The sequence below is a fragment of the Mus pahari genome, chromosome 10 (genome assembly GCF_900095145.1).
Source record: "Mus pahari chromosome 10, PAHARI_EIJ_v1.1, whole genome shotgun sequence".
Lineage (NCBI taxonomy): Eukaryota > Metazoa > Chordata > Mammalia > Rodentia > Muridae > Mus > Mus pahari.
In genome coordinates this window covers 55,383,950-55,408,303 of record NC_034599.1, presented here as the reverse complement: position 1 = coordinate 55,408,303, position 24,354 = coordinate 55,383,950, and the positions used below count along the sequence as shown (strand labels likewise).

The following is a 24,354-nucleotide window of genomic DNA, read 5'->3' as shown; positions in this document are numbered from 1 at the left end:
GTGTGAGAGTGTCCAAGACAGGGCTGGCGATCTGGGGTGCAGTCGGTCAGTGAATGCTGCGGTCTCCCCCAGGGTGAAGAACTACGTGGCAATTGGAAAGGTCAGAGGTCAATCACCGTTTCTTTTGCTATAGATCAGGAAGTGAGAAAGAAGAGGAGGGAAGTGGAGGAAAAGGAAGAGGAGGCACTGAGTCAAGTATTTAAACTTCCTAGTGTTCCTAAGGTAGGCCAGACAGGCATAGAAGCCCCTGCCTATGGTTCTAGCTCTTGGGGACTGAACAGTTGAAGGAGGGTAGGCAATTGAAGCTATGGAATGAGACCCTGCCTTAAAACAACCTCAAGCAAGCAAGACAAACCAAGAGTCAGCCCAGGATTTGCATTAGCTGCCCCCCTATACCACTGCTCAGGGGACAGTACATACATCAGCATGTGGAAGGAGTGGCTGCCGGCTGGCCCACAGTGCGAAGGATAACCCACTGAAAGTGACCCGTCGAGCTCGGGAAGTATTGATGACCTTTTATATGAAAGAAATTAGGACAGAGTTTTCTATCCCTGACTTGGATGATCAGTAACTTAATTAGGTTACAGCAGGGAAACCGTAGGAACTAGCACACCTTCAACAGTTTACTTTAAACTTAAAACACATGCTTATCCAAGCACAGCGCACAGGCTGTTTTGATGTGGGGCCAAGAGCCTTTCTTTGCGCATGAGGCCCTGATCGTCTTTCTTGCACAAACCACACCCGTAAGCATCATCTGAGGTTCCCACTTTAAAGCTGGTGTGTGCGAGTTTAAAGACATTGCAGAGCGCTCCGAGGACAGAGTTATTCTAGGTTTCACAGGTTTTCTTTTCTGCCCCTAGTCATCCACAGTTGTCCCATCCACACCTAATTTGCCAGCCGCTCCCTCCCCTTTGGCTGCCTGCCTTTGGTGAAGTCTTTCCACAGCGTTGAGCTCACTCTTGTAGAGACAACCACCAAATAATCCTGCTGCGCTCTGATTCTCGGCTCTGCAAGGCAAGCCGTTTGGGTGTTCTGTGCATTCGCTGAGCTGTGCTACCCATGTAAACAGGTTTGGGAACACAGGGCATGCGAGTGCTCCTACCCTGATAGGGAGAGTGTGGAGGTACGTCCAGGAAGAACCTACTGGAATCTCATCTGTGGCTTTCTGGCGGGAGCCATCTGAGCAGCAGACATCGAGGCCAGAGGAAATAAAATGAATTTCTGGAGGAGAGCCCTGGCAAGGCCTACCTATAAAATGACGGCAAGCGTCCAGACAGGGTTGCTTTTGCCTTATGCCTGGCACAGCCCCGTACCTGGACCCCATCCTCATCACTCAGTGCTTGATTGTAGGATTTGCTGGAACATTCTGTACTGAGATGGAGTTGAATGGTGTCAAGGTGCGTTCACTGGGCTGCCAGCTAGCCTTTCCTTGCCTCCCCAGGTAAAGGCTTTGCCTCTGTCCTCAAGACTTAGAGCCAATTGCCCCAATTTGTAGGACCCTTCTTTTCCCTTGCTTTCCTTTTACTAGTTTGCCGTCTCTCCCACTAGTTGCGAATTATGGGATGCCTTAAAAAAAGAACTGATGTGGAGTGTTACATCACCCAGCCTCACTTTGATTTATTGCTTCTTCTCTTTTCTCTCCTCCTTCTCTTTCTCTTCTTCATCTTCCTCCCTTTCCTCTTCCTTCTGTTCCCCTCCTCCACTTCCTGGCTCTTCCTCCTCTTGTTATCTTCTTTGAACATGGCGTCACGTAGTGCAGGCTGACCTCACGTGTACTGTGTGGCAGAGGAGGACCCCGTGCTTTCCATCCTCCTGCCTATACCATCTGAGTGCAGGTAATGCAGAACCAAACCACTGGGCTGTACCTGTGGTGCTGGGGATGGACCCAGGGCTTCAAGCATGATGGTCCATACGCTACCACTGAGCCACACCCCAGCCCCTCGTTTAGCATTTCATTATTATTTCCTCTTTCCCTCTTTTTTTTCCCCTCCACCTCTTCATTCTGCCCCCGGTTCTTTTCTTCCCTCAATTTCTCTGAACTGATCTTAATTCTGGCTTCAGGGAGACACCATAAGTTGGAGAGACAGAGAGGAACTCACCAAAGGGTTCTGAGTTTCCAAAAGCTGTGGCGTGGTAGATAATGCACCTTGCATTTCCAGAGAACTGGAATGGCTGCAAGTACTGAAAACCTGTAAATACGCAATAAAACCCACATGCAGTTAGAGAGGTGTCTAAGTCCATGCCATAAAATGGAAATGTTTTCGCTTCTCACAGACCACGCTGGCCTTTCCCCAGTCTGTTGGATTTGGTCTGGCTGCAGCTTGATTGCATTTCCCTCTTCTTCTCTCCCCTCAATTGTTTGGAACCGAGTTTCCCAGTTTGCCCTGCACTCAGATGGTGGAGGCAGGAGAATCGTAAATACAGGGTCACCCTCAGGTTTCTCAGGCAGGGGCACCTGATGGGAGACAAGTTAAGGGGACACAATTGTACAGTGAATGGTCTCAACTGAGAGAAGGAAGGAGGCAGTGACAAGTCTGAGCCTCTGTCTCTCTCCAGAAGCGTAGGGACTTTGTATGCACCAAAGACCAGCACGTTGAGCGATACTCACATGGTGATGCTGGGTAACGAAGATAAGTCCCTTAAGGGCAGAACACTCTGCATAAGAGAATAGGGGAAATACATAGATTAGTTTAAAACACTGGAATTCACATGATTGCCTACCACTGCTGCCATCATTTCCTCTTCTTCCTCCTCCTCTTCTTCCTCCTCCTTATCTTCCTCCTCTTCCTCCTCCTCTTCTCCATCTTATTGTGTTTTTCCTGACAGGGTCTCATGTAGCCCAAGATGGCCTAGAACTTTTTATGTAGGTAAGGGTGGCCTTGGCAAGGAAAATGGATGTATTAAAATACCAAGTGCTTAGTTTATAGAAATAATACTGTTGTTCCCAGGCAGATCCAGTGTCTGACAGTGATGGGGCCAAGGGTGTTGGCCACCCTAGGTGAGGATTGCACGTCATTGCTGAGATTTTGGCACAGGTTGATTCAATTCTAGGTCATTCCCAATGTATCTCTTGGGTCGAATGAACAGAAGGAGGAAAGAAATGAAGAGGTATTTCCCACTTGTTTCCCTGGTTTAGGTATTTGAGATGCTCAAATGGTGTTGAACCTATTGAGGGGATGTGGCCTAGGCAGTGTGGAGACACAGCCCATGCTGTAGTTGAATGGTTGGGTGTGGAGTGAGGGGATCAGAATTGGCCAAGGCAGATACAGAAGCCTAGAGCCCTACTTCTGTGATGTAAATCTTGTACCATTTCAGTAAGCATTACTTTTTCATATAGTGTTTGAAACCTATGCCAGCAGTGGACAAATGGCCTCCCCTCCTTCTCTCTCTCTCTCTCTCTCTCTCTCTCTCTCTCTCTCTCTCTCTCTCTCTGAAATACTGGGTAGTTTTGACTGCAAGGTGGATCAGAAAATCTTAGGAAGTATGTGATTCCTCACTTCCATATTGAGGGGGAGCTTCTGACTTATTTGCCAAAGGTCCTGGTAGCTTTCAATTTGTCAGAACGTTGCAAGCAGAAAGCCCTTTGCCAAAGCAAACTATCCAAGTGAAATAACCCAGGAGCCTCACGCAGACACATGCATGATCCCCCATTCCCCAGCAGTCATCTGGAACGGGGTCAGGAGGAACAGGGGCTTGTGCTGGGTTGTCCTGTGTTTGGAAGAAGTGTGGGCACAGAGACAGACTATCAATTAGTGAGGTATGTGTGAGCAGGGTTGGGTAGCCCAAGACAGCCTCTGCTGAGCAGGGGTGGAAGCCTTCAGCCTTTGGCAGAGCTTCCTCTGGCCCCTGGGGTTATATATTGCTCCGACTGCTGTTATTGCAGCCCAAAGAATAATTTCCCCTCTGGGGGAATTTATTTTATTCCATTCAGAGCAGAGCCCATTTCATAGCTAAGATTTTTATCCCACAATGATTTTGTTGGGGATTCCTGTGTATTTGAGCCTCACCAGGGCCCAGCTAGTGAAGGGAAGAGACACTGGAGCGTCTAAATATAACTCATGTTGTGTCTTTGAAAGGAGACGCATCAGCAAGCATGTCTCTTGGAAATCTGGTGAGATTTGGGGTGGGTTTCATATAGAAAAAAATTTAAAACCCTTCTTTTAAAAAAAAGAACTTTTATAAAAAGACATTTAGACATTATTTTGGATATTATAAAATCTCTTCATTCCCATGAGTTTCATCTGTCTACAATTTCAGGGGCTATCTGAATGGGAGGCACTGTTCACTAATTCAAGGCACCATTCATTAATTCAGTACATTATTCATTGATTCAATGTATCAAGCACTTTTAGTATCATCTCTCTGCTAGTTTTCTGGTCCATTGCTGTGTGTGTGTGTACATACATACATACATACATGTGTATATATAAGTATGTTTATATAAGTGTGTGTGCATATAAGGATGTCATTGCTTAGGAACTGTTTGAGATAGGGATTCACACCGAGCTGAAGATGGACATTTTGGTTAGGTTGGCTGCCTAGAAAGTTCTCAAGCCCTCCCTCCTCTCCCTTCCTAGTACTGGAATTTCAAATCCATGCCATTCAGACTACAGAATGGAGAAGTTCATTCTCTCTCCTCTCTCCTCCTCTCTCTCTCCCTCTCTCCCTGTCTCTTTCTCTTTCTTTCTTTCCCTTATTTATTTTACCATTTATACATCCAATGGAGGGCTAATATCTAAAAATATATAAAGAACTCAAGAAACGAGATATCAAGAAAACAACTCAATTAAAAATGGGGTATAGATCTAAACAGAGAATTCTCACAAGAAGTAATACAAATGGCTGAGAAACACTTAAAGACATTTTTGACATCCTTAGCCATCAGGGAAATGGAAATAAAAACCACTTTGAGATTTCATCTTACACCTGCCAGAATGGATAAGTTCAACAACAAAACAAAACAAAACAAAACAAAAAAAAAAAACAAATAAAGCCCAAACCCCTGACAGCTCATGCTGGCAAGGATGGGTGCAGTAAGAACACATACGCATTGCTGGTGGAAGTGTAAACTTGTATAGCCACCTTGGAAATAAGTATGGCAGTTCCTTTGGAAGCTGGGAATCAATCTACTTCAAGATCCAGCAACACAACCCTTGGGCATATACCCAAAGGACACTTCATCCTACCACAGAGACACCTGCTCAACCATGTCCATTGTTCCTCTGTTCATACTAGCAGGAAACAGGAAACAACTTAGATGGCAGCTCAACAGGAGAATGGATAAAGAAAATGTGGTACATTTACACAACGGAGCACTACTCAGCCGTTAAAAAAATGACATCATGAAATTTGTAGACAAATGTATAGAACTAGAAAAAGGCCACCCTGAGTCAGATATCCAGACCAGAAAAACAAATTTGATATGTATTCTCTCATTTGTAGAAATTAGCTGTTTAGTTAATGATAACCAAGCTGCAATTCATAGAAGCATAAAGAGTAAGTATAGTGTAAGGAACTAGAGGGAACAGGTAGTTCTTCTTAGGAAAGAGAAATAGAATAGGTAATTATGGATGGATGGGGAGGCTGGGGTGGAAGATTAGGTGCAGCATGGGAGGGAGGGGGTTTGAGGGAGAATCGGTTAAAATTAAGGGACATTTGAAGAATAGCACGGAAACCTAATGTAGTAGAAACTTCACACACACACACACACACACACACACACACACACACACATGCACATGCATACATGAGGGTGATCTACATGAAATCACTGAATAATGGGGACAACAAAGTTTTTCTTTTCTATCTTTTCTCATAAGTAAAGCTTCCAGAGCTGGAATTGGGTTAAATCCAATTGAATTATTAGTGAAAAGGGATTGTCTCTTGAGAACCCCCAAACAACCCAGGCTGTTGCCATAACTACAGGTTGCTCCCTACAAACGGACAGCAAGGCCCCATTGCTGTAGACAACTCCTAACAACTCACTGGACTGGAGAAGTGAAGCTGGTCCCTGTACAGAGCCGTCATCCCTACATTCCATGCTGGAATGTAGTTTATAAGGGAACTGTAAACACCAACCCACCCACAAACCCTCTGATCTACAACGGTGTCCTGCCATCAAAGTGTGCTAGGGCAATGGTGGTTCAAAGCTTATGAGAGTAACCAACCAATATCTGATTTGACCAAAGGCCCATTTCACAAGATGGAACCCATATCTGGCACTGCTTGGGTGACCAAGAACCTAAGACTAGGTAGCTCAAAGACCTATGGTAAAACCAAATGCTACTAGGAGAAAAGAGCCCCATAGTAATGAAATGACTCCCAGTGGCCTCTGCTATAGTCATAGAACAGTGCTTTGTTCAGCATCATCAGAGATGCTTCCTCCTGATGTAGAGGGGGACAAATCTAGATATAGATACCCTCAGCCAGACCCTGTGCAGAGAAACCCAGAGAGGGGAGGTGGGGAGGACCTGGGAAGAGTAGAGGGAGGGGAAGCTGCAGTCAGGTGATCAGGATATCTTCCGTGAGAAAGGATATTTTAAACACAAGGAAAAACCAGGAGACAAACCCAAGCCCGGGGCCACCAAGCCTCTTTTTCACTGAGGTTTGGAGACCCAAGTGTTGTCTTCCCGCTTACACCTCAGGTGCTTTCCCAGCCGAGCTGTCTCCCTCACCAGCTACTGAAGCCCTCTCTTCTCTGATTTTCTGCCTGTATTGGGTGTTTGTGCATCTGCATCACACTTCGTGGTCCTCACAGAAGATGAGGATATTTGTGGCTGAGAGATTTGAGCATGCCCAGGATCACCCAGATGGGACTAAGCCAAGGTAGAAGGATTTCTGAGAGTTCAAAGCTAGCCTGGACAACCCAGCAAGTGCCAGCCCAGCCTGGGGTATCTAGAATAAGGCACTGTCCTAAAAGATATTTCTTAAAAAATGAAACATGAAACCAAACGTTGCAATGAAGGTGTGTTTGGGATGTTTTTGATAGATGAATTTTTTTGTTTGTTTTAATAAATAATTCTTAGAGTTAATTGAAGACTCTTTGACATCACCACCTAGACCTATTATTTATTATAAGCCATGTGGATGCCAAACAGTGTAGATCACTGGCTCTAAGGTTGTAGATCAACTTTCCTAATGCCTTTTAATACAGTTCCTCATGTTGTGGTGACCCCCAACCAAAAAATTATTTTTGTTGCTACTTCATGGCTGTAATTTTGCTACAGTCATGAATCGTAATGTAAATATCTGGGTTTTCTGATGGTCTTAGTTGAGCCCTGAGTCAAAGGGGTCATGGCCCACAGGTTGAGAACCACTGATGTAACTGTTCATTGGAGAGTGCAGCTAGAGATGTGGCCACAAGAGGGAATCCCACTGGGTTGCAGTGGTCTAGCTAGAGGCTCAACTCTTCATACTTGTGCCCTGAACTTGATATTACATGCTCATACAATATGGTTGGCCTGGTGGCACACCGGCTGCTTGAAGGAGGAGTGGAACTCGCCTCTAACTCAGTAGCCTTGGCTGCCACTCTGTTCTCCTCATTCCTAGTCTCACACAGTGGCTTTTTTGTATGGGGCAGTGTTTTGCACCTCTCAGTGGTAGAGGGCTCAAAAAAGTTGGGAATTGCTGTACAACTTAGTTTAAATGCCTTTATGGTTAAGCACTAAAAATGTTCAAAAGATGAAGTGATCCAAGACTGCTTAAAATAATGGCATTATTGATTAGAAGCCCAGACTCTGTGTATGTGTGTGTGTGTGTTTGTGTATGTGTGTGTATGTGTGTGTTTGGTGTGTATGTGTGTGTGTATGTGTGTGTGTGATTATGTGTTTGTATATGTGTGTTTGTGAGTGTGTATGTGTGTATGTTTGTGTATGTGTGTGAGTATGTGTGTGTGTGTGTGTGTGTATACATGTGTGCACAGGTGAAGGCCAGGGTATAATTTTAAATGCTGTTTCTCAGGCATTGTGCCCTCTGTGTTTCAGACGAGGTTGCTTACTGGCTGTGAGACCCACTGAGTAGCTACATTAAGTTGGCTGGCCAGAAAGCCCCAGGACTCCTCCTGTGTCTACCTCCCCAACATTGGAATTACAAATGCTCACCACCACACCTGACTTTTAATATGTGGGTTCTGGGGTGCTTGGTGCTAAGCACTGTAAAGCCATCTGACTGAGCCATCTCTCCAGCCCTGGCCCCACCCATATCTCCTCTAGCTTCCTACCTGCACATTTTCACTTTCCATGATCTTCCCAGAAGATGAGACTATTTAATGTTTAGAGATGCTAGCTTGCCCAGGATCACCCAGGTGGGAGGGACTGGCAGCATCAGGATACATGCCTAGATATAGCATACTGTTTTTTTATTATCTCTGGACCAGACTCTTTTTAAAAACGGGTTATCTTACCTTTGCTTGATGACAAGTTCTAATCAGGAGCAGTGACAGTAAGGTTTAAGGTAATCAATCCTACCCACAAAGAGCATGTGAGATACCAAAGGGCTACAGATGCTGGAGCAGGCCTGGGCCAGCACTAGAGAGCCTTTCTTCATGCTGACCTCATTACCCTGCCAACCTACACACACTGGCTTGTGCTATGGTCTGTGTGAGGGATGGTGGCCATCTTTTTCAGCCCTCTCCATACCCCTGAGCCAACTTCTGTTGGTATTCCCATCTCACAAAGGGGGGTGGCCGAGGTATAGGTCAGGGATTTGACCCCCACACCTGCCCCCATGCCATGGCCTTCCTCGGCGTGAGGCTATTTCCTTTTCCCTTTGTATTTCTCTGAGTTTATCTCAGGACTCAGGGTGAACTGACCTCTCTCTTCCAGCAATGAACTGGTGATGCCAGCTTCCTCCAGGTACTGCCAGGACCATGCTCACATCCCTGCCTATTGTTCTTTTTCTTCCCTAGTGCCCTGGGCGCCCTCCTGCTGCTTGGTTCTCAGCTTGTTTGCCCCCAGCCCTCCACTGAACACAGAAAGGTAAGTAAGTCCTGGCCACTCAGAGCCATTGTGCTTTTCTGCCAGAGGGGGCGGGGTCACTGTGGCCACTTCCCTTATCTTCCTTCTGCCTGGAGGTGAGTCCCAGCTGATTCTGAGTAGAAGCGCTGTTTCTAGAATCTTCCGCAGTCTTTGCATCTTTTCCAGGTTTCTGGATAAAAAGCCAGTGCTCTGATCTGAGAGCAGAGCCGACTTTACAGTCTGTGTCCCTAGAGTTGGGTGGGAAGGCACTGCAAAAGCTTGCAAGCAGCCCCCCCACCCACCCCACCCCCCTCAGGATTGGAGAGCACTTGCCAGAGTTGGTGCCTGTGCGAACACACCTTCAAGGCCACAGGCAGGGGAAGGGTGGAGAAGCTGAAGTGGCTTGAGAGGAACCCCCCTTTCCATATGGAGCTGTGGTCCCTGGTGGGAGTCTCTACTGCCAGGAGGGTTCTGGGAAGGAAGGACCTGGCTTTTTGTTATCCCACCCCATCTTCTGTGGCTGCTTCCCCATGGATTAGTCTAGACCAGTGGTTCTCAACCCATGGGTTCACAAAGCAGATTATCTTACATATAAGATACCTTACATATCAGATATTTACATTATAATTCATAAAAGTAACAAAATTACAGTCATGAAGTAGCAATGATAATAATTTTATGTTTGGAGCATGCCACAACATTAGCTGTATTAAAGAGTCGCAGTGTTGGTAAGGTTTCGAACCACTGGGTTAGGCAGTTGACCGCAGTCCTTGAATCCAGTCCCCAGAGACCAGCTTTCTGGGCCCATAGGACATGAAGAACTCACTTCTCCCCAAGCTCCGACTGCCTCGTGTACATGTTCCAGCTCCGTGCTGCCTGACCATGGATCAGGGAGCTCTGTCAGTGCTTCTGAGAAGCAGGACACGTGACACAAAGTACCTCAGGGCTCTGTCAGCTCCCTGGGTTCTGGGAGGAGAATAGCCATTCTGAGCTGGTAGGACCCTTTCCTAGGGCAGGGCTTTCCCAGGGGAAGTTCAGAATCAAAACTTAACTGAGAAAGGAAGGCATGCCGAAGCTCGACCCTCCTCTCAGCAGCTGGTGGGATCTCAACTGATTTATCTAATTTCTTTTAGATATGGGGGGGGGGGTGCGTTCTGCTTTTCTGGACCAGGTAGAAGCCTCTGCGGTACCTTGTTCTCCACTGGCAAGTCAGAGCCGTGCAAGCGCCACTCACACACTACTTTGACTCTAGAGTAGAGCCTGGCATGGTTAGGTGCTCAACCCAGTACTTGTTGAGTGACTAACTAATGGAACGATTAGGACCTGGCCAAGGTTCAAACATCATTTTGCAAGATTGATTTGGAAATTTGCAGCCTCTCATTCTATCATCTCACCCGCAGTCATAATTTCGATAGGTAGAAGGTTTTAAAAAGTTTTTATTGTGTTTTCAATCATTAATGCTTAGTATTAATAGCTGACTTGCCCTAACGGCATTCTTTTTTGTTGTTCTTAATACTCAGATATATAATCATAGCTACAAATAATTTATAAATAGTTCAATTATTTTGTCATCTCTTTTTGTTTTTTTTTTAAGATACCTGAATGATAAATATATCAAATCTCTGGGTTAAAGATTCCCAAATAAGTGTTACTGTGTGCATGTATGTGTGCATATGTGTATGTATATCTATGTGTTGTACATGCCAAGGCATACTATGGAGATCAGAGGACAACATATGAGTCAGTTCATCCACTGTGCTGGTCCTGGGAATTACACTCAGATCATCAGCCTTGGCAGAAAGCATCATTAACTGCTGAGCCATCTTGCCCACCCCCTCATCTTTCTCATGTGTTTTCTTTTTCCTGACAACAAGAAAGAAAGGTTTATTAGTTGCTTTAGAACATTGAATTTAAAACACTAAGCAATGCCGTATCATATCTTGGTATATAGTACCTCCTCGTCAAAGTATTATTAATAACTTTGCAATTGAAGGCTGGTTCCCTCCACCCCTTGACATTTATAGATTTCTTCACTCAGGGGAAAGACATTTCAGAGCGGTTGCTGCACATAATAAACACATGTGTCTTGGCTGCCAGGGTTCCTGCCTTCCGTCCAAGAAAAGGAGGCCACGTGGGTTTCCTTGGGTGCTAGGTTGCTTTTCAGTGTTTTCTTAGAGCTTTTTGTGACTGTGGCTGTCATCCTGGGGATCCCCCAAAACCTGGCAGTGAAAGCAGGGCTGGCAGCAGCAGCATCCACTTAGGCAGGCAAGGAGATGACGAAGGAAATGCTCATTCATGGGCCTTGCAACAGTGTGTCCATGAAGAGTCCAGACTGAGGAAATGCTTATTAACCAGGCTGCAACACTAATATAAAGAGCTGCCCAGAATACTTTAAGTCTTTCTGGGCCATACTTTCTGTCACATTCATTTAACTCTGCCTGGCGGGGGGGGGGGGGGGGGAGGCAGCCAGAGGGACTGTGTAAATGAATAGTCATGGCTGCGGTCCAGTGAAGCTTTGTTTACAAAAATAGGTGGTGAGCTGGATTTGGCTGGTGGGCCGAAGTTCGCTAACCTCTGCTCTAAAGTCAGGATGGAAAGGAATTAACTGTGGGCTCAGGGTCTTGTTTATTCAGTGGGGTGCCTGAGTTGGATCCCAATACTTAAAACTTTGAACCCATACTTAAAAATCCAGGAGTGAAGGCAGACCCTTGTAATCCTACCATTGGCAGACAAGGATAGCGGGATGGTTGGGGCTCCTGGCCAGCCAGCATAGCCCACTTGGTGAACTTCACATTAGTGAGAGACTGTGTCTCAAAAACATGGTGGATGGTGATGGAGGGTTTTCCCTTACCTGAACATACCACACACAGGGTACCTATGTGTACATATACAGGAACACGCACACATGCATGTGCATTGACAGACAAGGATAGNGGGATGGNTGGNGCTCCTGGCCAGCCAGCATAGCCCACTTGGTGAACTTCACATTAGTGAGAGACTGTGTCTCAAAAACATGGTGGATGGTGACGGAGGGTTTTCCCTTTCCTGCACATACCACACACAGGGTACCCATGTGTACATATACAGGAACACACACACACATGCACGTACATACACACACACACATATATATATGCATATATATATATATATATATATATATATATATATATATACACACACACAAAACACATACACATGTATGTGTATATATATGTATATATACACACACACACACACACACACATGTATTTTGGAATTTGAAGGTGGATCTCCTTTTGAGACTTGAAGAAAACCAGGGAATTGGAAGAAAAATCATAGAGTTTCACATTAAAATGAGGTTTACAATTGACATTTTATTGTTTTAATTACATAGATACATTCAACATTCTCACTGACCTATTGTGTGGGGTAAAATTTGCTACTCTTGATTGTTAGCAGAGAATAGCAGAAAGAATTATAAGCCCATCGAAGGTCAATTCTTTAGGGACAGAGTTATTAATTTGCACATATTATAGTCAATTGTATATATGAAAGCCAGCAACTCACAGGCTCTCCTTTCTTCCTTGTTACTGTGGTGTGTCCAACTTTAGCATATGGAAGCATTTCCACAGCGTCAGTTATTCCGACCAAGAGACATAATTTGTAAATGCTGTCAAGTAAACTATGCACGTCTCAGTCAGTGCTGTTCCGGTGACTGGTGACATCTCCTTAGAACTGTCCTATGTAATAATACAGGCGGAGGGGACCTGGTGCAGAGTGTAAGTAGCTCTTTCCAGATGTTTCTATGCAGAAAGCCTCCTATTCTGGCAGAATTAACAACCCCACAAAAAACTGCTCACCCATTAATTGCTAATACTTGGCAGATGACGGTAGTTTTAGAGGGAGGGTGTGTGTGTGTGTGTGTGTGTGTGTGTGTCTTTATTTGTGAAGAAGACGAGACCAGGAGCAGGAGAAAGAAAAGGAAGTATGGCCAAGACAAACTCTACACAGAAAAATTTATGGAATAGTGCCATTTTATGTTAAATTTATGTATTTTGTGTATGTACGGAGGACAAGTGTATGTCTGTATGCACTTGTGTTTGGAGGGCAGAAATTAATCTTGTATGTTATTCTTTACTTTTCTTTTCTTTTTTCTTTTTTTGAGACAGGGGTTCTCACTGTCTGTTGCTGATTGGGCTAAGCTGTCTGGCCAATGAGGCCCCGGGATCCTCCTCTCTCTAACTCCTCCCCAACCCCTGCAGCAGGTTTACAGACATGTGCCACCTTGTCCAGCTTTTCTCAAGTGCCAGCTGCATCTTCACGCGTGTGCAGCAGGCACTTTATCAGCTGAGCCGTCTTCTCAGACCCAGTATGGTGCCTTTCAGCTTCTAACCGTGGAAAAGTAATTCATTTTAATTGCTCAGTGATTAAGTTCACTTTTTAATTTAAATCTCTCAGTTACTATAGAACATGTAGAAAGTGAAGAAAGCTAGAGGAAGGAAATACAAACTCCCCGCCGGGGCTGCCGGCCAAAGGGAGCCGCTCTGCAGCCCGGTGTTTATAGAAACTTTCAAACAACCAGAGCGGGGACACTACAGAATGGAGTGAGGGAAGTAAAATATTTGCTTTGCTAACTGATAAGCAGGTCATGATGCAAGTAGGGGACCTCAGGATAGGTCATAGGCAGCACTGAATCCAGGAGAGGTGCAGCCAAGAACTCTGAATACCCTCTCAACCATGTCCCCGGGCTGGATGCTGAGCAGAAATCCTGTGGAAGAACAGAAAGTTTCAGTTACAGAAGACTTCTCATATTGTCGGTGCTTTAGAAAACGGGCATTTCTAGGAGCAAACATAGGAGGATCTCTTTGTGATTTGAGGCAGACAAACACTTAATAACCTAAAGATCAGAAGGAGTAGCTAGGGGCAGAGCGCCTGCGCAGAAGGCAGGAGCTATAGGAAAAAAAATCAAAACAAAACAAAAAAACAGATACATAAAGTAGAAAAGGATTATACTGTGTTGGAGCTGAATATTTATGAAAATCAAGATGCCACAAAAGGGCAAAGTATAATTCAGGTGAAGGTCATAATGGAATGTTTGACGGAAGATTTGTGTTAGGAATATACAAAGGAGATCTGTTGATCATTAAGAAGAGTTGAGCAAACCAATTTACAAATGGATAAAACAGGGAGGGTAGCTGACTCAGAGTTTACTGGGCAAGCCTAATGACCCACGTGATCCTTGGATCTCATAGTGGGGAGGGGAATAAATATCTGGATCTTCTAGTTGGGGTGGGGGTGGGGAAGCTCTGACTCTGACTCCCAAGGGGATATCCTTTGACCTCCACTTGTGTATTGTTGTTGTGTATATATGCATACACACTAAAATAATTTTTTAAAATGAGTAATGTATGGAACAGACAACCCATATGAGAGAACACTCAAATGGTCCCTAAGTGTGTGCAAAAGCCTTTTTGGTGAGAATCATTTGTCCCTGGATGAATATGTATTAAGATCTTGAGATGCCACTGCCACGGCTGCTACAGTGAACATGCTGACAGTACAAGGGTTCTGAGGACAGGAGCTGTCAGAACTGCAGAACCTGGAAATGGGAGCCACTTTGAAACCCTTGCCATCTTCGTCCTTCTGTGACCTGCCCATTCTTTTGTAGATCCTTCCCCTGGAAAAGCAAAGACATGTGCACTAAAACACACAAGTCACAGTGATCATAGCCATTTGGTTTATGATAACTGTAGGCTGGACACACCCTAAAAGCCTACCAGCAAAAGGATGGTCAGGAGATTGCAGTACATTAGTGTAGAAGACAAACAACCATGACAAAAGAAGTGAGCTTGTTTCCCATCAAGGAGAGCAGCTGGGAGATTTACCGTCTCAGCAGAAATAACCCCAAATGCCTGAAAACTTGACCAGTGTTGGTGGAGTTCTTGGACTTTAGGCAATGAAAGACAGGGATCCCTAAGAGATTGGAAATTGACTAATTTGCCCCCAAGGTCCTAAGACTTCCCAGCTTACTGCTCTGGGAGAGTTTCCTGCCCTGGGTGGACTCTAGGCAGAAGCTGTTAGACTGCTTGAGTAGATAAAACCAGAGTGGTGGGAGTCTGAGATGAAGGGTCAGAGAGGATGAGGTTTTTCAGAAGGAGGGCCTTAGAGCTCCTGGGCAGGGCACTGGTCAGCACATGCCTGTGAGGAAAACATCTGAGGTTGAAGAAACAATGACTGGGAATCATGAAAGAAAAGAATGCTTGGTGTTCACATAGAAGTAGGGATGTGTCCGCTGTGCTGGCTGGACTTTGAAAACTCAATCTAAACGTACTGTAGAAGACTGAGACAAGTCTTGCCTCAGTGTTGGAGTTTAAGTCACCCCAAACCGTGCCCCCAAAGAATCCAATTGCTTCTTAAAACTCAACCATATCCTAGCATAAAGCTCAAAAGTAGAAGACTCTGTTGAGCTGCAGGCTAGCTCTTTGGCAGGTGGCTTACTTGGCTTGTCTACAGCACTAGTTTACTCCCAGGCACCGAAATAAAAGAGTTTAGTACTCTAAGGATGCCCAACACTAATTGTGGCCAAGCCTGGGCTGGCCAGCAGTGAGTTGAACCACTACTAGGCATATACAGAAGCAGAAATTATGTCATCCTCCATATGAAGATAATAATCAATCATCTTTACTTAACTTGGGGAGATGGGCATGTGATTCAGAGTTTGCCAGTAAGCCCACCAAAGTTGTTTCCCATATGCTCAGAAAGCTCACAGAGGCCCTGGAGACATGTAATAGAATATTCCTAAGTCAAACATTTTGAGACGAAGACAACAATCAGAAAAATACAGTGGGCAGGGTTCCATACAGGCTCATCATTTACAGAAGGAAAATCAAATGGATTGGAATATATGATGACAAATTTCTACAAGATGAAACACGGGAAAAAGAGTTTCTGACAGATGGACAGAGCATCAGTAATTTCAGGCAAGACCAATGTGCGATCAGGGTACCGAATGGAGAGAAGGTGTGGGAGACAGAAAAAGGGCTTGAAAGAAATAGGAAATTGTAAAAAAAAAAATTGTGGGCCAACAATAGCATTGCATTTCAAGCACTGGAAATGTGAAGAAAATGGTGGCAATTGTAATCAATGTGCCTAAGGAGACTGGCAAAGAGGACAATCCGAAGCCTCTAGAAAAGTAGGAAGGCCATGCTACATACACAGGAGCAGCATTAAGGAGGAGAATAGGTTCCTGTGCCTTCTCATTATACCAGCGCAGTAACATCTCTAAAGTATGGGAAGAATAAAGCTGTCAATCTAGGATTGCATACTGAGCAAAATGAAGCTAAAACAAATACATTTTAAAACATACACATGGTGTATGGAGCTCCCCTGTCAGAATTATTAGAGGAGGTTGGATATGGTATATAGGTCTATAATTCCAGCACCTGGGAGGCTGAGTGGGAGGATTCAAGTTGCTTGGGTTAGGTAGTAGGACTCTGTCTCACAAATAATGTTGGTAAGGAAATCCTTGTAAAACTCTTGGGGGGGGGTGTCAGTGTGTGTGTGTGTGATATATGTCTATGGATACACTTGGTACAGGTACATGTGGGGGTCAGAGAATAACTTGGTAATTTCCTCTTTTACCTTCAGGTGGATTCAAGGGTTTAGACTCAGATCACCAAGTTTGCATGGCAAACTTTACCCTGAGCCATCTCACCATCCCTAAAGGAAGTTACCAGAATGAAGGTATAAGACAGAATCTTGGGTCCACATAAAGGAATGAATACTGTTGTGCCCCATGTGTGAAGGAGAATGTGTCCTGAGGGATGTGTTAGGTTACTACACCATTATGCTAATACCATAGATTGTACTTAGAAAAGCTGAGTTGGCTAGGATATCACTGGGCAAGAGGGTCTCGTGGGACCACTATCATATATGTCTGTCTTTGACTAAAATACCACTATGTATACTAGATTATGCATGAGGAGTTTTTAGAAGTGTCTTTCAAAGACTGAGTCTTTGAAATAAGAATAATCCTTTGTTATGGGGTTTCTAACATATGCATAAATAACATATAAGACAACAGAATAAATCCCAGGAAAGGATACATTTAACACCCTGAGGTCCTTTCTGTTTTGTGTGCCAAATGGTATCATATTCCTGGAATGTTAAATTGGGTAAGTTAAATTTGATAAATTAGTCATAGTATTAGTACCCTAAACTTATCAAAGTACAATACAGAACAGCTTACATCCCAAAAGGAAATAGAACAGAACCCTAAAAATACTTAAATCAACAGAGAAGTATGTAATGTTTATGGCTGGAGAAACTTCATATTGAGATAGGCATTCTTCCCAGGTCGATCTGTAGCTTTGACATCATCCTAATGCAATTTTCAGCAGATGTTTTTTTGCTGCAGTTGACAAAATGATTTCAAAATCCCCATGGAAATGCACAGGACTTCAGATAAGCAAAACTAGTGGTTGTTTTTAATTGTAAGATTTATACCATGTAATATTTATCTTATCAGGTAGGGTGATCATTATAAAGATAGGATGTTATTGGCATAGAGAGAGGCAAATAGATAATGGGACAGAATGGAGTATAAAAATCTATCCATATATATATATATATATATATATATATATATATATATATATGAAAAACTGAGTTTTGATCTATAGCTTTATATAGCCAATTTAATATGCTGCTGGAATCATTGGATATCCACATGCCAAAATGTAGGCTTTAATCTGTCCTTTTATATAATAGTATATGGGGAGTAGAAGGAATTTCCTTTACAATAATAAAGGCCATATATTAAAAAGGTACCGCTCAACGGAGAAAGAGAGAGTGGGTCTCATCTAAGAGCTAGAACAAGCAGAGTGCCCCATATTTTGCCACTTCTGTTCAACACAGAACTGGGAGCTCAAAGAAGAAGCCTTGGGCAAGGAAAAGAAAGAGGAGACACTCAAGTTGGGAGAGAGGGAAAGTAATTTCTGAATTCACAAGTGTACCCAGCAAAATAACAAGATACCAAGTCAGCAACACGAAGATAAGCTGGGTATCTACACAGTAAAAACAACCGGTCAAAACAGGACATTGGTCAAGGAGGTGAAGTGATGCTGCAGAGTGGCTGGAATTGAAGCGGACGTAGCTAACGGAAAGACCCACCATGTTCATGGGCTGGAAGACTGACTGTGCCCGTGGTGTCAGGACTACCCAAGCCATCTCTGAATCTACTGGGAATAGTGTAGCTATAAAAAAAATGCAATGTTTTTATAGAAATAAAAATGTCACCCTAAAATTTATATGGCATTTCAAGACAGTAAATATAGCCAAAGCAATCTTGAAAAAAAGAACAAAGCAAGAGGTCATGTTCTTTTTTATTTCTGACTTATTATGAAGCTACATTGATCAAACCAGGGCAGTACTAGCAGGAGCACAGCCACAGCCACCGTGGGACAGAACAGAAAGTCCAGAAACAAAGCTTGAGCACCTTGTGCTCATGTGACTTTCCCAAGGTTGCCAAGGTCACTCAGTGGGAAATGGACCATCTGTTTAGCAAGTGATTTGGGGGAACACTGGATATCCACTTACAGAAGAGTGGAGTTGAGGCCACGTTCATACCGCATACAGCAACAACTCAATGCGCAACAAGCACCTAAATTTAAGGCTCGAAGTTACAAAAGTCTTAGAGCGACAGTTCTCAACCTGTGGGTCACGACCCTTTGGGGGCCAAAGGACCCTTTCACAGGGATTGCATATCAGATATTTGCATAACTATTCACAACAGTGTCAAAACTACAGTTATGAAGTAGCAACAAAATAATTTTATGGTAGGGGTCACCACAACATGAGGAACTGTGTTAAAGGGTCTTCGCATCAGGAAGGTTGAAAACCGTAGGAGACACTCTTCAAGACAGTGGCTTTGGAGTGATTCCCTAGATGTGGTATCACAGGTACAATGACAAAGGACATCTAGACAAGTTGGTCATAATGACATCTGCAAATATTGTGACTGTGGGGATGGTTCCGCCGTTGAGAGTGCTGGCTGCTTCTGTAGAGCACCCAGGCTCATCAGCACACACACTGGCTCACAACTCTGTAACTCCAGTTCCAGGGATCTGATGCCCTCCTCTGGCCTCCTAGGGCAGTGTACACATGTGAATACACTTACATGTAGGCAAAATCAATATTTTTTAAAAGATAAAATATTATGCATCAAAGCCAACAGAATCTAAAGACAATCATAGATTGGGAAAAATAATTGCAAGCCATGTTTTTCTGGTAAAAGATTGATGTTAAGAACACAGAGAGAACTCTTACAGCCCAACAACTAAGCAACCACATTCATAAATGGACCAGTGACTTGAATAGTCAGTCACCTTTTAGAAAAAATATAAAAATGGGCAATATCCTAAGGAAAGGATAGTTCATGCTTGTGAGGGTTAGACGTAAGGGAGAGAGAGACGATGACTAAGGGGCAAGACGATTTTTTGAATGATAGATATTTGCATATCATGATTGTGATGGGGGTATCATGAATGAATACTACTGAATCACCATCAAATTGTACATTTTATGGACAGTTTATTATAGGTTAATTGTACCTAAATGGAACTCTTAATCAACTACTTATGACACAAGTGACAAATGAAAGAAATTATTTTAAAGAACTTTTTAAGTGTTTTGTGTGTGTGTGTGTGTGTGTGTGTGTGTGTGTGTGTGTGTGTGTGTGTGTGTAGGAGGTAGTTATATACACATATGTGCAGGTACCCAAAGAAGCCAAAAGAAAGCACGAGATGTCCTGAAACTGGACTTCGAGCTTGTGAACCACCTGATGTGAGTGCTAGGAAGTGCTCTTAACCACTGAGCTATCTCTCCAGTTTTAGCAAATATAAGAATTTTCTAGTCTTTTATATTGACTATAAGAACCTACATTCAAAGGGTCCTGCAGTGTGATTCCATTTATATTTAGTTTAAAAATAAAAAGGTAATTGTAAATGATCATGTGGTGATATAACAGGAGTCTTTAACATGAGAACCTTAGGTATCAGTGGGGTGTGGGAGTGGCTAGTGACTGGTAAGGGCATAAGGGAACATTCCAGGGTATTAGAAACATTCTAACCCCTGACACAGCTAGAGGCTATATGGGTTTTGGAAGGCTAAAGCTCTGTATATTTACAATGAACAGACCTTATGGCTTTATGCATATTAACCCTCAATTAAAAAGGGTCAGGGACATGTCAATGCCAGTAAAACCTTTGTCTTGCAAGCATGAACACTTGAGTTTGGATCCTCAGAATTCACTAAAAAGCCGGGCACCTGTGGCCTGGGCCTGTAATTCTATCAGTGGTGGGATGGATGGGTGGGTGGGGCCTGAGAAGTTTGGTGGTCCCTTAGGCTAACCCTAGCTGATGAGAGACTGTGGTGTTCAGCCTAATCGTCAACTTGATGCAACTAGAATCACGTAGGGAGAGCCCTTTCAGGGACTGTCTTCATCAGGTGAGCTTGTGGTCGTATCTGGATGGGACTGTCCTGATTGCCTTAATAGATGTGAGGAGACTCTCTGTAAGTGTGGGTAGCAACTTCTAATAGTGGTCCAGATAAGGAGACAGGGAAGAAAGGCATCCTTGTCTCACTTGGCCAACACTCTCTTTGGTGAGTTCGTCTGTCCTGTTGGTGCCCTTGCTCATTGCTTTGATCACATTAGAACCAGCTCTGACAGGCTTCTAACATGAACTAGAGATCAGTGGCCCTACAGGAAGCCTCCAAGCCTTGGGCACCAGCTGAGCAACTAACAGACTCTTGGCCTCTCCGTTGTGAGCCAGCACTGTTGGGCTACCCCAAGGATCCTATAAGCCAATCTAGCAAGTTCTCTTTCAGCGTGAACTCATCTTATCGACTGAGTTCCTTTAGAGACCTGATTAATATAGACCTGGTCTTAAAATTACATGGTGCCTTAGGACTAGAACTTAAGGTTGGCCTTTGACTTTTGTGCACACACATACATGTGCATGCCACACAGTCACCACACCACACACACACACACACACACACACACACACACTCAGTGGAAAAAAAAGCAGAAAGCCAATGTGTTGAATCTAATGCCAGTGCTGCTCTGACAAAGTCCCTGGAGAGGCTTTGGATTGTCCTTTGGGAGTGACCAAGAGACGGAGATACTCTTCAAAGCACAAGGCATGCTCTCAGGCAGGTATCCAGCTGCAGAGCCATGCAGAGTTAGAAGTGGATTCTGAAGCAGCCACTAGGTCTTCTCCAGCTGCTCTTTGTCAAGCATTCTGTGACTAATGTCGTGAAAATGGCCAGCTGCTTCTGAAAAGTTAAGGGAAGTCATAGTCTCCAAGGCCTTATAAGAGAGGGGTCCAGTACTCACTAAGTTTGCTATGCTGAACTCTTGGATTCAAATCCAAGGAAAAACAAATCACTTTTGCCTCTACTAACAGAACAGCAGTGAGTGTAGAACTTGGTGTTGTGACGCTTTGTGGCGGGTAGAGGAGACCATCTTCAGGACTTTAGTTCGGGAATCACAGGGCAGGCCTGGCACTGAATTGCTTCATCACGGGGAGCCAATGGGCCCCATGGATCTCATGGTTATTATTTGGGAGCTTGCTTATTATTCATAGGGAGGCGGTAGAAGGTGGAGCAGAGTGGACCCAGCATCGCCAGGGTTTCTTGACTCCCTGACTACGACAGGATCAATAATTAGACACTTCTCTCATTGCCATAAGGACAGAAGTCACCAGCAGTGACTTCAGCCCATCATGGCGAGGGAGGCATGGAGGGTGGATGACACCAGACAGGAACCAGGAGCTGATGTCTTTAAAGACACACCCCTAGTGACCTATGCCCACCACTCTGGTCAGCTGCTAAAGGGTCCACGGTCTTCACAATAATGGCCCACGCTAGAGATTCAATTTAGAACTGGGCCTATTGGGGGATATTTTACATTGGAATCCTAACAGCCTACCTGTCCTGCCATTGAGCCCTGTGCACTTTTCAGGGTTGTCCAAATTCATGTGAGTTAGTTTTCTCTCCCTCCAGTCTGTGGACTCCACCAGGGTCTGCCTGTGTTCCGCGTGTTTGTCCTGGCCATGCTAATGTTAACAGAGAAGATTGGAGGGGAGTCAAGCTTGCCCTGAGACTCACGTTGACAACAGTTGACCCTATCTCTGCATTATACAGGAGTTGTTTTTTTGTGGGAAAGTTCCAGTTCAGGAGAGCAGACATAGTGGTGCCTACTTGGTTAAACTGAGGCAGGAGGACTGTTTGAGCTCAGGAGTTGGAAGCCAGCTCCAGCAATATAGCTAGATCCTATTTTGAACCAAACCAAACCAAACCAAAGGATGTGGCAGTTGGTTTAGTCATTTTATCATTTGACCTTGTAAGCATGTGTTGGACTATCGGGAACTAAGTTAAAATGCAGTGTGTTAGTGTGGGCTTAGATGTGAGGAGACAGAGAGGGGAGGACCTTGCTGGTCAGCTAGTCTAACCTAATTAATGAGCTCTGGGCCAGTAAGTGATGCTGTCTCTAAGGAGGTGGATGGTGTTCCTGATGAGGTCGCCTGAGGCTGCCCACTGGCCTCACGTACACACAGATACACATGCAGTCATGCCTCCATACATGTTTGTACTGTCACATATAGGAACATGCACACAGATGTACACATGCAGAAAAAAAAAAACCAAACATATGCATCATGAGAAAGCCGGAGTGAATGTAATAATGTTAAACAGAAGTAAACTCCAAGTCAAACTGTAGGAACAGAAATAAAGAGAGGGACAGACATTGACTGATTGATTGATTGAAAAAATGTGTGACCCCTCCCTGCCCCCAAAAGCTCAGGTCCCTGATTCTGTTTGTAGAAGTGCTAAAGGCCACCAGAAAGGGGCATCAAAAAGTAAGCTATGGCTATCGGGAGCCTCCCTCTGTATATGGTAACAGTGGTGTTCATTCCCGTAACACTCTCTGTTGGTGGCTTGTTGTGACTAAGTTCAAAGACAAACACAAAACTAAACAAAGCAACACTGGTTTGTTATATTAGTAGTACGTATTTTGCCTGTCTCACAAAAACACAATCCAAGAGTATAAATTCCTTCCTTTGGAAGTCTGTGGTTCCATTTCTAACAGTATTTAAAAATAAACACAGTATAGATGTGTTATTATTGTCTCAACGATCTCTAATGCCCATATCTCAAATGTGATCTTGCCACAAGCAAGCCAAACAAATGTCTTACAGAGGAGATATTTTTGTGTGTTTTGATACTAACAAAGTAGTTTGGGGACCATAAATGGTTCTAAGAAAATGAGCATTTTATGGGCTTTAATTTTTTTCCTCAAAATTTCCATTCCCTCCCACACTTATGCACACAAACCCCAAACCGTAAAAAGGTGTTTTTAAAATAGCTTCTTAGTGCTCTGCTATGTTATATTTCCAGGCCGGATTACAGTAAAAACAAAGTTTTGACTGACAGAATAACTTCTAACCTGGGTCACAAATCTTAGCCTTTAGACAAAAAAAGAGCCAGTACCGTCCCAAGTGGTTTTGGTGTGTACAGGCTGGGGAGTACCATCCCGAGTGGTTTTGGTGTGTACAGGCTGGGAGCACCGTCCCGAGTGGTTTTGGTGTGTATAGGCTGGGAGCACCATCCCGAGTGGTTTTGGTGTGTACAGGCTGGGGAGCACCGTCCTGAGTGGTTTTGGTGTGTACAGGCTGGGAGCACTGTCCCGAGTGGTTTTGGTGCTCTGTCTTTTCTGACTTCCGACTTTGGATCTTGGTGAAGGTGTACGTTGGTAGTGGAGTCTCCACATGCCAGCTATCGACCTCCTCTACCAAGGATGCTGCTTCCCTTATCTGTTTGGAGACATAGTGAAGAGATGCCCTGCCTTGTGCCTGATTTTACCCTCTTTTGTCTTTATCTGTATACTATATTTAACCTACACTTGTGTCTACCCCTCCCATTAATTCTTTATTTGGATCAAGTTGTTCTGAGAACTTGGGCTTCAGCAGACTGCTTGATTGATATTCCACGTGTGCTATTGCACCTGGCTTTATGCGGGTCCCAGGACCCAAACTGAATCTTAACACTAGCCCAGCAGGTGCTTTGGCCACTGGACCCTCTGTCTCCCCAGCAAGGCTTCCCTTCTAATGTCAGCATGGCTCCATCTGTGCATGCCTGCCAGACCTGCGTTAGAGCAACACAGCTTTGGCATTGTCAGGACACTTGTCATACTCTGCACTTGTAGCAGCCTCCCTATTCTCTGCCTGCTAGATAGCTGGTAAGATGTTCCTCCATTTGTGACAACCATGTGTCTATAGGCATTTTCAGATGTCCGCTTTGGGGAGGGATACATGCATATATAAATTAGAATCACCAATTTAAAGCATGGTCAATT

The 24,354-nt window shown here is 44.2% G+C and overlaps 1 protein-coding gene across 2 annotated transcripts in view; it reads left to right on the top strand.

Annotated features, from left to right (window-relative positions):
- Positions 1–24,354, top strand: part of Thsd4 (thrombospondin type 1 domain containing 4) — a 560,327-nt gene that overhangs the window by 30,579 nt on the left and 505,394 nt on the right. For both annotated transcript variants that reach the window (XM_029543546.1, XM_029543547.1), the window contains exon 3: positions 8,906–8,975. In XM_029543546.1, coding sequence (XP_029399406.1) covers positions 8,906–8,975 — 70 coding nt within the window. The remainder of the gene's footprint in view (positions 1–8,905; positions 8,976–24,354) is intronic.